Raw genomic sequence first — 14,615 nt, 5'->3', positions numbered from 1 at the left:
GCCCTTTCGACAGTCATACCAAAGTCCAGATCGCCGCCAAGCAATGCCTCTTTCACACCATTGTCGGCAACCATAAGCCCTCACCTGCACCCTGCCCAGAGTTAAGATCTCCTCGCCCTATTGAACAAACACCGTTCCTTGCTCGGCGCCAATTCGCCCGTCCTCAGTATGTGTATAGCGCCGCTACTCACTGCGTACAGACTCATGGCTCCCGCATTGTTCACCAGCGGCCCTATCCCGTGTCTCTTGCAGAGCGCAAAATCATCGAGGAAAACGTATCAGACATGCTTCGACAAAATATCATACGTCCTTCCTCTAGTCCCTGATCCTCCACAGTTGTTCTAGTACAGAAGAAAGACGGTTCTGTGCGTTTCTGCGTCGATTACCGTGCGCTGAAGAAAATCACGCGCGAAGTTGTTTACCCCCTGCCACGGATCGACAATGCGCTAGACGCTACACTGCGCCAAATATTAATTAATTAGTCGAAGTGCTAACACATCGCAGATAATTATCATGTTTTATTGACAAGTGCGCGGAAGGTTGTTGCGAGCACGATAAAGAACGAGGAAACGTCGATAACGCTACTGATTTGACACTCTGATGGGGATAGTCCGTGGATGAAGCTTTGAGATGGCAGGCAGATGCATAGGCCTCGTGGCGTGCAATAGCAGGTGCGCTTCAGGACATGCGACTTGCGTGAGCGTGCATCGCGCATTCCGTTATCCAGACCAGGAACCGGGCCACGGCCTGAAAAGAAGCAGCACGACAGGCCAAGGTTACTTGCTGTGACAGATACCTCAATCGCGTAGCATTTTTTTTTTCATTCTTTTTTGTCCGCTTGCTGAAGCTACGCGATTTCAGGGATCGCGCAGATGTTCCGTGTTCCATTTTGCTTGTGAGTGCGCAAGTGTACTTTTTCCTTTAGCCTCTACATAACTAAAAAAAAACTGCCTGTATCGAATATCACAGTTCTGTTCTTTGAAATGGATTGCTTGAAAAGGCGGATATTGCGTGCACAGTAGATCAGAATGCATAACTTACTAATTAACAAAAATGACAACTCTTTAGTTAATTGTTTGCCGCACATATTGAAATTTACTAACTATAGCCGGCGAGTCTGCAAGGCTAAAACGAATTCTCAGGATGGCACCGGTTCCAAGATGTGCGCCGAAAAACTTGTGGTAAAAAATTATCTGTTGATCCGCTTACTTTTTAAAGAAAACGCCATTTCATGCTTTGAAGCACGAACGTAACTGTTACGCCAATATACTTTTCGTACACTTTCGGAATGAATATTTCGAAACTCGAGTCGTCATCAGAATTCATTCGAAGTGGGCACGCCCTGCGAACTCACAGGCTATACAGTTCGTAATTGCAATCGCCATATCTGCCGTAAAGCAGCTACGTAAAAAGGTAATTGGTGATAATTTGTTAATTAATATATCATGCACGTCGAATGCTTGCTCTAGTCATGCGAGGCTATTCGAGTAATCCAACCCAAAGACTAAAAATGTGCTATCTGCCACCGGTGGTTTTTAAAAATTCTGTATATTCCTCGTGTGGTGGTCTATGCAATCTCATGGTGGTGGCGCGTGGATGCAGTTGCTTTAGGCTCGTATACACTTGAGTCGGATGTTTCGGGCGGTTTATTTGCAACTTGCGTGTAACATTGACAGGAAAGTATTCGGAACTCACTGCTCGTGATGTTTCAGAAGTCTACATCATGTTTCGTCGGACGATAAAGAAAGAGAAAAGCGAGACGCTGAGTTTATTGACAAGCTCTACATTTGAATCCGGCTGATCACCTGGCACGCTACTACAGGTGCTGGGTGATAGTTGTGGTATACATTGCGATCTCTCTCACTCACACACACACACACACACACACACACACACACACACACACACACACACACACACACACACACACACACACACACACACACACACACACACACACAAACACAAACACAAACACACACACACACACACACACACACACACACATGCTCGGATACGCGCACGCACCATTGACAGGCTTTCGTTAAGGCCCGTATGTGTATGATGACGGTTAGGAAAGCTCTTACCCATGACGCCTGTATGATAAACAGAACGGTGCAGGCAGCTGCAGGGCCACTGACATCAGCCACGTAAGCAGAAAACAACGACGCTGCGAGACCTCTGACGGGGAGAAAAGAGATTGCATTTACGCTTCAAGGTTTGGGAAGATGTAGTTATACTCGACATAAGTGTAAGTGCACTGGTGCAACGTAACAGCTCAAAGACGAATCATTCAGATATCAGATAACCGTAGTCCTCCTCTTCTGCTTCTCTAGGGGCCGTCAAAGAGCCAGACAAGGGGGACAGGCGAAGTGCCTGTTGACTGCATTTGCATGCTTGCTACTAGCAACAGGCAAATAACATTATCATCACCAGCACCACCAACAACAACAGCTAAGAATACAACTAATCAAATACCGCGAAATCTCGTTGGTAGGACCTTCACGGGAACCGGGAAATAAAACGGATGCCCCGAAAAATGTATTATCTAAAGCAAGCTTCAAAAAGTATGAAAATAGGCGCACTCGGTTACCAACTCAACAGCAAGGGTTCGTGTGGCGTCGAGTGATACTGCTCCGCATAACACATTATGTGGAGCAGAATCACTCAATGCCAGACGAGGCGCATCTGACGTACTTTTATTCAGCAACGTTGAAATATCTCGTCAGTTCGTGCTGAACTTTGCTCATTTCAATGTCAGGAAAAAGAAGGCATTCTGCAAGTTAAAAAAAGAACGAAAGAAACTAGCCGCCGTTTCCTGGCAGCGGCGCACCGCCGGTCGGTGTGGCCGCAACAGCGTTTTACCGCTGGCGGCGCGCCACGTGCGTTTTCCCTGCAGCGCTGTTGGGACTAAACACGTTGTTGTTGGGTCGCTGGAATGTTATTTAAGCTATTATACGGGAGTATAAAGCTACAAGCTTCAGAAATACCAGTAAAAGTGCACTTCTGCAGTCGTATAATCCAATTTCAGGTGAAAACGCGATAGCCGTATGGAAATACGTTGCTCCTACGGGAAGTTGGCCGGAAAAAGGGGGGTAACGTATTATCTCAAAAAAATTTACGAAGAAACGTATAAACGAGATTCCACTGTAAAAGCCATGCTCGTAGCAGCTGTCCTCAAAACGTTGCAGTCATCCCTTTGTAGAGGATAACGAAGTGTTCAAGTGAAATCATGCAACACTTGTGTTGTCTGGGATGTTTTAATGACTGTTTAGTGTTGCTGGTCCAAATATGCGACGTCAACGGTAATCACACTTTGACGGCGGCCGCGCGACGGGAACGTGTGCCCGTTCCACTGATACAGTGGCATGGCTTAAGAGATTTTTGCGTAGTCAGAACTTGTACGGACCCGTCCTCTACGGCTGTTGGACGTGGAACTTGATGTCAACGCTGAAACGACTGTAACTATGTTCACTGCCATTCCGTGTAAAATACAGCAAACGAGCAAACGCGCTTGATGGAAAATGCGCCGATACAGGTCTTGTTCATTTACACAATTAAGTTTCTCCCATCGGTCACATACGCCGCGGTATAAAGCACAGAACACACTTTGCTGGGGGCAAAATGCAACAACGCCCGTGTGCCATGCACTGGGTGCACGTTAACCTCAGGTGGTCGAAATTATTCCGGCGCCGCCCATTGCCCATTGTGCCTCATAATCAGATCGTGGCTTCGGCACGTAAAGCTTCAGAAATAATTAATCAGATCGTGGCTTCGGCGCATAAAGCTTCAGAATTAACACGCTTTGCTGTCTACACTGTCAAAGTAGAAACACGCTCGTCCTACGTCCTTCCTTCTTTGTGTTGTCGTGATTTTCCGCGCTGATTCAAAGAATGCATCAATTCCAACTCTCCCAGCTTTCCACCTTACTATAGACTACACTAGGCACGATGTGCTAATGCGGTGTCTCCATAAGCAATGCTGTTGTGCAGGAACGCTGCAAAACTCCCAATTTTTTTATGGTATGTACCGTGTCACGTGAGCCAGAACGCAGCGACTTCCTTTGTTTTGCTCATAGCGAATCATCCGAGTGCCACTGCATAATTATAAAATAAAGTTTCTTTTAAAAGTGAACGTACCCCAGCTGGCATGCAGCGTATGAAACGGCGACTGCTGCCGTGATAGTCCATAAATCGCTGGATTGATTACGCCACCTGTCAAAACACAAGAAGATAAACACAAAGACAAGCTTGAAATTATTATCTTCGCGCTCCTTTTTTGGATACGCCAAGTTTGTGTTTTCTGTTGGTATACACATAGGCTTCGGTCGCACCTTTCGAATGAAGTTCACGGTGTTCAAAATGATTCGCACTAAATCATTTGGTATTATGAACCCCGTAATATGACAAAAGCGTGCTGCTCTTGAACGTGAAAGCGATTCGAAATAAAATCGTCGTACAACAGACGTTAATATATATACGATCTAGACAAAAATAAAATGTAGCGCGCTCTTCAATATTTGTTCATCACTATGCTGTGAACCACTTCTGCCTTGAAACCAAAGCTTAACAACAACAACAAAAAAGTCTCGGTACAGCGATACTATATGTTTGAAGCTCTACTTGATTATGCGCACTGAAACACGCCATTCATTAGTGAAAAATTGGTAGTTATAAGTTATACCGTAATCATAAAATATAAAGTGACAAATCAGAATGAACAATTCAACTAAGACCGTGACAACAGCATAAGCGTACTAACAGAATGTTAAACACGACCAAGGTATATCATTCACTGGATTACTTACACTACTTACAGAGGAACGAGACAACTTGAACATAGACGTTTCAATTTAAAAAAAAAAAAACTTGTTACGTATACATAGTCAACGCCCCATATATTTAATCTGCAATAAAATGAATGCCAGAATAATTGCATAACGACGCTATGCAGAACGCTAGTTTTGCTAAGACACTAATATGATTAAACCACCGCGTATTTTGCGCAGGATTTTACTTTTACAGATTTTTTATGCGAAGCATTTTACGAGAGCTCAACCCAGCTCCTCAGGCGCGGCGGTGTCGCCATGAAACCACGTGACACCGTGACGTCACGACAGAGGAGAAGTGGCTGTGGCTCAACTCTTGCAAGACGGGCTGGGTGGGAATCGAACCAGGGTCTCCGGAGTGTGGGACGGAGACGCTACCACTGAGCCACGAGTACGATGCTTCAAAGCGGTACAAAAGCGCCTCTAGTGAATGCGGTGTTGCCTTAGAAACGAGCTGTTTCTAAGGCGTGCGTCTCTTGCTCAAGCGCACATTTCGTTGCCGCACCGAACGCGCTGCTTTGCTCGACGCTCACCGCGTCCAATGCGGGGCGCGTAGTCGCTGCCCTGTAGTCCATTGTCTTACACCCCTTGGCGGGTCGACGGGGACGCTGTCGCGTTCCACTCTTGAAGGCGAAGCAGTAATGCATGAGTTGTTTCTTCGTCTAGCCGAACCAAATATAGCCAAGCAACAGCAGTTCACCAGGCTAAACAGTGGTTCAACAACTAAAATAAAGGCTAGTATGCTTCGCATCCTGGGCTTAACCTTACCTAAGCCACAGCCATTTTTTTAGTCGATATAAATTGGTCATGGATACAGGATACGGATAATGGCCTAAGCCGCTTTATGTTCAATTTCGTTAAATCTTGTGTTTCGTTCTACTATATTTAAGGCAATGACAATTCAGGCAGATCGAACCCATCCTTTGGGGATGTATCGTCGTTAATGCGATTAGCATGCAAGTGGTGGTGCACATGTAATTTCGTGCTGGCGTGATTCGGTCTAAAAGCCAATGGACAAAATTGAAAGGTGCACCGTTGAAGCGCGTCATGTATGAGCCGTGTGCGGTAGCCGAGCTCCTCCCTCGCTCTTCCCTCTGGACCCGCTGCGCCGTCTAGCGGTGCGCGCGCGAAGCCCTTCTTCTTGTGCGTGTTATCCGGGATTGCACCGCGTTATGATTGGGGGTTCAATCCCATCGCTCGTGATCCGTTGTCAAGATTGGAGTCAGGCATGAATTAGAAGGTAGCTGGCCCATGCCGTCCTCCAACTTATCCACGCTGAGGACGTTGATGAAGGGAAGGACTGCTTCACATCGAGAACGAGGAATATGGGATTAGTTACAGTATTTATATTAGTCTAACATGACTGTTTGAGAAAGTACATCAGTCTAACATGACTGCTTGAGAGAGAGTGTCCCGAGCAGCCGCCCAACAGAGGTTTTTAAACACTCGGTCCTCTCCCGATACCCAGGTGACGGAAACAGCCGTCCAAGCACCGTAGGCGAGTTGACCAGGCGCCGTAGGGGAGAACGAGGCATCGTAGGAGCATTTATTCCCCGAACTGCAGCGCGCCCGCCGGCCGCCCATTGTCTGGCGTCTTGGTCGGCGCGTGGGAAGGGGTGTCAGTAGACGTTCCCGCGGCTCAGTAACAATAGTTGGTCCGCCGAGCCCGTTTAGTCACAATGGCGACTTCGTCAAACTCGGCTCCAGCGACGGAGAGTCGAGGAGGACGTACGTATTGTTGTTCACACACAGTCGACTTAGTCACGCCGTGGCTAGAGGTGTGCGGCGACGCTCCCGGAATGTTGCCTCCACAGTCGCAACTGGTTGGCGAAACTTGCAGTGCAGTTGGCCGTTCTTAACAACCGGCAGTGAGCCGGTGCGCGCTAACGCTGAGAATTAATCGCTCGTCGCCCAGGCCGTGTACGTGGCCGAGCGGGTGCAGCAGTGGGCTGCTCGCTCGCGGACCTGGGTTCGATTACCAATCAGTACCGAAGTGTGTCAAGTCTTTCGTTTCTCCTCTTAGACAGATCGCCGGCATAAAGTGGCTAGAAACACGGTACAAATTGCAGTGTGGGGGAAATAGGCTAAGAATGATAATCGCATTAAAAGAGATAGAAAAGCCGATTTTTGGCCTTGTCGGCTTCTCTCTTGTCCGTGTCGTTTGCGCTGTTTTCAACTATGAAATCTACGTTCGCCAACTATAGTGTTTGGAGATTATGGGTAACTGTAAACAACTTACGTCGCGCTGTGAACAACTCTGGCGATCACGGGCAGAAACTGACCCGCAGCAGCGAAACCGGCGAGGCCTATGCCAAGGCGTGTAAGCCAAAGTTTTCTGCAATTAAGAAAAAAACATATGAAAGCATCGCGACAAGGCAGCGAGTCACTCGACAAGTCACCGTTCAGTCCCGTATACGGACGCAACAATGATCGAACATCGAAGGCCAAGCGCTAAGGTAGTAGTGGGCCGGAGCCTTACGTATGAGAACGGGGAAAGCGGCTTCATTTGTTTCAAAGACATTTCGAAATTGGCACAAATGGATATAGTCTGTTCCAAATAAAAGGGAACCCACAGGCGATGATTTTGCAAACGCGTAAGCCGGAACGCCCCCTCACTGCTATTTCCTATTTAGTTCTCGTGTCAGAGCAGCCTCGTCGAACTCTGTTTTTTTTTTCTTTGTTTTTTTTTTCGGCGCAAAGACAGGATACCAGCTTTAAACGCAGGTCTGGTGTTCCTTTTCATGATGGCGCACCGTATGCGAAGTGAACGTATATCCGTTTGTGTTTGAGATTAGAAAAAGCTTTATGACAGTCGCTAGCATACTTCTATGCAGCGACAGTATATTGAAGATAATGACAAGAGTGAGTGAGATAACTTTATTCGGAATCCGGCGATCGGGAGGTCCGGGCCTGGGGCCGCCTAGGTGGCCACTGCTCGGAGCTGTTGCTCCTGTACGGCCTCCATGGCTCGCTGGACGGCCCAAAGTTTGTCTTGGAGTTCTGAGCTAAGCAGCGCGGCCGACCGCCGCGCCCGTAGATCGTCCGGGGAGACTGCCATTTTATCTTAATATATTTTACAACCCCACAACATGAAGAGGAAATGAGGATAAGTCTACATTCAACCGTCAGGATCGGTCCATCTGCGCCTTTGGTTATACACTGCCTCCAAGATCGGAACGCGTTACAAGACACGTTGAGATCCTTGCGAGGACACATCGCACACTGGTGTCAGGATACGCCCACTTTGATCACGAAGTCTCCAGGATCGGCAAAGTTTATTCGGCTAGAGACACACGACATATGCCAAACATCAGGGAGGTAATTAAGCAAATAAACCTTCTCCTTTTTTAAATAGAGGAGGGGAAGTAGCCAGGAGCCTCGGGCCACTCCATTTTGTAATTCCGTCCTGCGCTAAGCGCGTGCTAAGCATGCACTTCCTCGACGAATCTGTGACTGGCTGCTTTCATACTCACGCAGGAATCGGGATGAACTGCACAGGACCCACGAAGAGGAATGCCGCGCAGGAAACCAGTTGGGCAACGAAAATAACAAGGGCGTCAGCTTCCTGCAAAAGGACGGGGTCGCCTTTTTATCGGCGCCACCTTTGTGACTCGGTCATAGTCAGCAGCAAAACAAACACGATTAACGGCGCCCTCCACGCTGACCCTGGCTGCGACAGTGAGCGGGTTGTCGCTGCCCCTTCAATGACGTTGGTGCCGAAACACTAGTTTTGTTTCTGTTTGCTGTGTTCTGGCACTGCAAGGCAACGCCTCCTTGCCATATAGCGCCCCTATACAGAATAGATAGCATGCCGATACACGCGCAACGTGACGCTCCCATTGCAGGAATTTTCCACATAGATGCCACCACAGGTTGATACCAGTATACCGGAAACTACCAGAAGACACTGGAAAGAAGAAGCACAGGTAGAAGCTACCAGCACCGTAAACCTATAGCATTGCTGTACGTTCCCGGTGCGTGATATGTAGCATGCTCATGGAAACGAATTTGCCATTGTACGAAGCGTTTTCCGCTGATACATTATACGGAGCGTCTCCATCGGAAAGTGCGCATTGTAATTTTATGCGAAGCATATTACGAGAGCTCAACCCAGCTCCTCAGGCGCGGCGGTGTCGCCTTGAAACCACGTGACACCGTGACGTCACGACAGAGGAGAAGTGGCTTTGGCTCAACTCTTGCAAGACGGGCTGGGTGGGAATCGAACCAGGGTCTCCGGAGTGTGGGACGGAGACGCTACCACTGAGCCACGAGTACGATGCTTCAAAGCGGTACAAAAGCGCCTCTAGTGAATGCGGTGTTGCCTTAGAAACGAGCTGTTTCTAAGGCGTGCGTCTCTTGCTCAGGCGCACATTTCGTTGCCGCGCCGAACGCTGCTTTGCTCGACGCTCACCGCGTCCAATGCGGGGCGCGTAGTCGCTGCCCTGTAGCCCATTGTCTTACACCCCTTGGCGGGTCGACGGGAACGCTGTCGCGTTCCACTCTTGAAGGCGAAGCAGTAATGCATGAGTTGTTTCTTCGTCTAGCCGAACCAAATATAGCCAAGCAACAGCAGTTCACCAGGCTAAACAGTGGTTCAACAACTAAAATAAAGGCTAGTATGCTTCGCATCCTGGACTTAACCTTACCTAAGCCACAGCCATTTTTTTTTTTTTTGCAATTCAACGCTCACGAAGAAAACAATATAGTTATGACTGGAATAGAGGTGTTTTGCGAGAGTGGGTTGCGTGTTTTGATAAAAAAAATGCACGATCTAAATAAAGAAGAGAAAATAACACCTACGTATGACACGACACGTGAACACTATCGGGACTGTGTACTTTCTGAAAGTCGTTACTGAGCACGTAACCTCAGATTCCAGCCGAAAGGAACATGCGTTCGAGCTTGCCATGCGTAAACTTACAAATTGGAGCAGTTAAATGAGTATCTCGCTCAGCTCCCCTGACACGGCAAGTTGCTCTTACAAGCGGCTGCTATATCTGCGGCTGCGTTCAATTCAACACGTACTAGTGGTAGTACAGCGTGGATGCATCACTTTGCAACGCAAGACATGGGTTCTAGAATATGTTACGTCAAACTATTAGAGGGCCGACAGCTCACACGAACAAATGCATTCGCGGCACACGTCATCCTGAGAGCGTGACGTTACGGTAAGTGCATCAACAGCTTCTATTATTGGCGTTTATGCAGAAAGAAAATGGGTCGTTTGGTTTGACTTATTTTAGTTCTGTGTGGGCCAGTGAACAGCAAATTGGTTGCATTTCTCTCTCGGACACTCCGATAATGTCCGGGAAAAAATGAGCCCAAATATATATATATATATATATATATATATATATATATATATGCTATGGTGTTGGGCTGCTGAGCACGAGGTCGCGGGATCGAATCCCGGCCACGGCGGCCGCATTTCGATGGGGGCGAAATGCGAAAACACCCGTGTGCTTAGATTTAGGTGCACGTTAAAGAACCCCAGGTGGTCAAAATTTCCGGAGTCCTCCACTACGGCGTGCCTCATAATCAGAAAGTGGTTTTGGCACGTAAAACCCCAAATATTATTATATATATATATATATATATATATATATATATATATATATATATATATATATATATATATATATATATATATATATATATAGTCTCAATTATGTACTCGATCTGTTTAGCTGGCAAAGATGGTTTTCATTGTAAAAAATTATGACTCGCTAAACTACAATGAACCGCGTCTCAGGGGCTTCTAAGGCCTTAGACTGGCGTGCTACTCCAGGCGTGATTTCAGCATTACAGCAAATCTTTAAACTTGAAAAGTTGTAGCTCCCTCCTAGCTTTGAATCGAAAATTCTGGAACCGCTTCGTCGACCAACACCCCCGTTGTTGCAGTAGAGAAAAAAAAAAGAAGGAAAATGCGAACGCTTGGTACCATTTCTTACGGAGGTAAGAAACTGCTGCTGTCGAGAGGCATACTTACGAATTTCGCCGTGACGACGCCGAAGAGTATGGCTCCGATGGCGTAACCCCCGAACACGACGGCGAAGGAGTAGTCGGTGCGAGGGTCGCTCTCGTTCATCTGCGACCAACGCGGAGACGTCGCTGAAGCGCATTCTTACCGCAAAAAATAAATTTAAAATAGAGATGCATGTGAAGTAACTCTACAAGACGTCAACAAGCTTTAGTGTCTGCTGCAATGTGATCTTTCTTGAACAGTTATGTATCATAATTTCCCTCTTACGTAACGTCAGTTCCTGTTTTCTGCTAAGATTGTTAAGTCGGCTAACTCCACGCTGTAGGTGCTATAGTCACGGCAAACTACGCCGAAATTTGTATAACGCCGTAATACTAACTTCATACATATTAAAGCCTCGCTTATGCGAAAAAATGGCGTTGTTATAAATATCTGTTCAATGAGAGCAGCATTCCGGGCCAAGTTGGTAATCCAACTTACTGCGCAACAAGAAAGACACGGACGTAAGAGAAGAAGACACACCAAGCGCAAACTTTCAACTAAATTTATTGTACCACTGAATCCGTTTATACATGTGAAGCAGTATAGACTGCGCATGAGCTTGCATGAAAACGAACTGCACATTCGTGTAGCATAGTTATGAGTCATGTGATGCCGCCTCCAAGAAACTTAGTTCTTTTTATGTGAGAGCCAGTGAAGGCAAACTAGCACACTTATCACCCAATTTTGCAATCATCTGCCCTTCAGTTATTTCGATCGATTGTGGGGTTTTACGTGCCAAAACCACTTTCTGATTATGAGGCACGCCGTAGTGGGGGACTCCGGGAATTTCGACCACCTGGGGTTCTTTAACGTGCACCTAAATCTAAGCACACGGGTGTTTTCGCATTTCGCCCCCAACGGCCCTTCAGTTATTTCACGGTTGAGCTGCTTCCTTACACGGGACACAATCGTGCATTCGTCCTCCATAGGTTTGCAGCCATGATCGCGACAATGAATCGCCAAAACCCACCGGTGCCATTTTTTTTACGTTGTTGCGGTGTTCGCGGAGCCGATCATTGAGGCAATGCCCAGTTTGCCCCATACTTCGCTTCCCACATGAAAGCGGGAGGTTGTAAACCGCCCGGTGAACACACTCGACGAACTTTTTGCGGTGATGCTTTGTGCACTTATCGGACGGGACAGCATTTGGATCCGTCAGCTTGCAAAGCTTGCCGAGCTTGTTGGGAGCAGAAAAAAACAACTCTTACATTTGCCCTTTGGGCCATCTTTTTCAAGTTTTTTTTTAATCATGGGGTTTTTACGTGCCAAACCCCCTTTCTGATTATGAGGCACGCCGTAGTGGGGGACTCCGGAAATTTCGACCACCTGGGGTTCTTTAACGTGCACCTAAATCTAAGTACACGGTTGTTTTCGCATTTCGCCCCCATCGAAATGCGGCCGCCGTGGCCGGGATTCGATCCCGCGACCTCGTGCTCAGCAGCCTAACACCATAGCCACTGAGCAACCACGGCGGGTCATCTTTTTCAAGTTATGGGATATCCCGGGCATGTAAGGTATAACACTTACTTTAGGGCGTTTACCGGGAGGGGCATCGGCAACTGACTTCTGCGTGCTGGAACGCGCTTGCGTTCCGCGACAGACACGTACTAGCACCACCCTAGGATATCCAGCCAAGGACAAACGTCTAGTTAGCTCTTCAAGACTTACGTCCACTACATGGCAGCAAGACTTGCTAAGGGCATCCTTGAAGCACAAACTGATAATTGCCCGCTTAACAAGCTTAGAATGTGCGGACGTATATGGCTGAAGTGGCTTGGCTCGATCGCGGCTCATACGACCAACACGTATGGCTGTCCTGAAAGCTCAGGCGAAGATTAAGAAAGCGAATACACCTCTCTGCGGGCAACTCATGAGTAGTTTGAACGGGAACTAAGCACTTCTGAATCGTTTCTAACACTTTCTTTGTTTCCAGAATGAAGGCATCAGAAGAGCAGTCAATCTAAAAAACTGCAGTACCTTCCACTTGTAGTGAAATGTCATGGTCCGAACAAGATAAAAAGAAGTCACTAAGAATGGGAGCAATGCAGGAGCCAATACAAACTCCGCTCTTCTGCAAAAAAACATTGGTTATCCCAAGTGATGAAAGTGGAATTAAGATAAAGTTGTGAAAGTTGTAAAAACTGTCTGCAAGACATATGCCGGCCTCATTCTGGAAGGAAACAGCACCAGTTGCCGGTAGAGAGGTCTATACAGGTGAATTATTCAAAAATCACAAAATGATTGAGAAGCTATTGTCATGCTGCACGGCGCAGCTGAAGGAAAAAAAAGTGTGCGCGAGGAGCTGGCCGCTACCTCTAGGCCTTGGATGACCGTCCTGTCCCTTGCGCTGAGCTAACCATCCATCATTTTATGGATAAAACCATCCCACGGCCGTTACAATCTTCATAGATGATTACAAATTCTGCCGTTATTTTAAACTCAGACTAATTAAAAAGGTCAACTCATTATCAGGCTAGCAATAGTAACAGAAAACTGCCCAGTGTGCAGTACTCGACATGCTGAACCGTTGCTACAGTAATAAAAAAAAAATCACGGACATACTATGAGGATCGGTTGCTGAACCATACATTGCCTTCAACGTATGCTTCAGCGAACACTTTCAAAATTAAAGAGCCTGTGGCAGATGGCACAATCAACATCACGGCCACTATTTCAATCTACGAATTATAGACGCTGAGTTCGCCCGGCGTATCCACTTGCAACTAATTCTCAGGACTGCACCAGCTTCGAGATAATTTTCAAAGAGTACGACGAAATGCATTGGCGTTCCAGTTACTTTTAAGAAAACGCTGTTTTATTTTTTGGAGCACAAACTGGAACGCCAGTGAATTTCGTCAGACACTTTGAAAATTAATATCTCAAAATTGGTGCAGTCCTGACAATTCGTTGCAAGTGAATATGCCGTGCGAACTCAGCGTCTATAATTCGTAGATTGAAATAGTGGCCATGATTTGAATAAATAGAAAAGTAATTATCGCAGTTATGTAAATTGTTTAGTTAAGTATTTTGTTTTCTCGTAGAAGTAATGGCCACCTGATCGAGTAATCTAGATCAAGGATTAGAATTGTGCTATCTGCCACAGACAATTTTTAAAAATTTGGGGCAGCTAAAAAAAAGAAAAACACCCTGACATATATAGTTCCCGTGCACACATGTGTTTGCTGACGCTTGTTAAGTTTTGCAGCATCGGGTCCACCTGTATTTACTGCCTATTTTCCCATTTTTCACACTTCTCTTGCTTGCGTTTGTCTTGTCTTTAAACCACCGCCGTTGTTGCCTCATGTGTATACAATGAGGCGAGGGTCCCTCAAGCTGTGCGTATTGCTTCGCGCGCAACATTTTGGTTGCAAAATAAACATTATTATTAGATTATTATTATGTAACATCTCCCTGCAGCAACTGCCTTTTTTTATTAGCGAGTCTGATTCTATTCACTGCACTAAAGTACCCTAGCTACCTTTTGGAGTTGCAGTGTCTGGGGTAACTGTCACGTGGCCGACTCTACTGGTAATGAGTGGTAATACTACGTACCAGTTGCTTTCTTCTTTTTTTTAACTATACAGAATGTTTATAAATCACCTGTCACGTATAACACAATTCTAGTCCTTGAGCCGGATTACTCGAAGAGGCGGACATTACTTGCACGAGAAGTCAGAACGTATAATTTTAATTAACTAAATTTCACTAGTTAAGTTCTAACTAATTCCTGTACGACATATTTGCAACTTACATGCATCGCTT

The 14,615-nt window shown here is 46.5% G+C and overlaps 1 protein-coding gene across 2 annotated transcripts in view; it reads right to left on the bottom strand.

The window, feature by feature from the left end:
* Positions 1-498: 498 nt before the first annotated feature.
* Positions 499-14,615, bottom strand: part of LOC135902382 (MFS-type transporter SLC18B1-like) — a 58,715-nt gene continuing 44,598 nt past the window's right edge. Inside the window, exons 9-14 of one of the 2 annotated variants that reach the window (XM_065432392.1) lie at positions 10,818-10,916; positions 8,302-8,393; positions 7,068-7,163; positions 4,140-4,214; positions 2,088-2,181; positions 499-747 (exon numbers count right to left, since the gene is read on the bottom strand). In XM_065432392.1, the coding sequence (XP_065288464.1) occupies positions 679-747; positions 2,088-2,181; positions 4,140-4,214; positions 7,068-7,163; positions 8,302-8,393; positions 10,818-10,916 (525 nt within the window). In that variant the 3' untranslated portion in view covers positions 499-678. The remainder of the gene's footprint in view (positions 748-2,087; positions 2,182-4,139; positions 4,215-7,067; positions 7,164-8,301; positions 8,394-10,817; positions 10,917-14,615) is intronic. The other variant, XM_065432393.1, reaches the window with a different exon arrangement.

This window comes from Dermacentor albipictus, chromosome 5, assembly GCF_038994185.2.
Source record: "Dermacentor albipictus isolate Rhodes 1998 colony chromosome 5, USDA_Dalb.pri_finalv2, whole genome shotgun sequence".
Classification (NCBI taxonomy): domain Eukaryota; kingdom Metazoa; phylum Arthropoda; class Arachnida; order Ixodida; family Ixodidae; genus Dermacentor; species Dermacentor albipictus.
The sequence above is the reverse complement of the archived record's forward strand: the minus strand, read 5'-3'. Positions and strand labels throughout refer to the sequence as shown.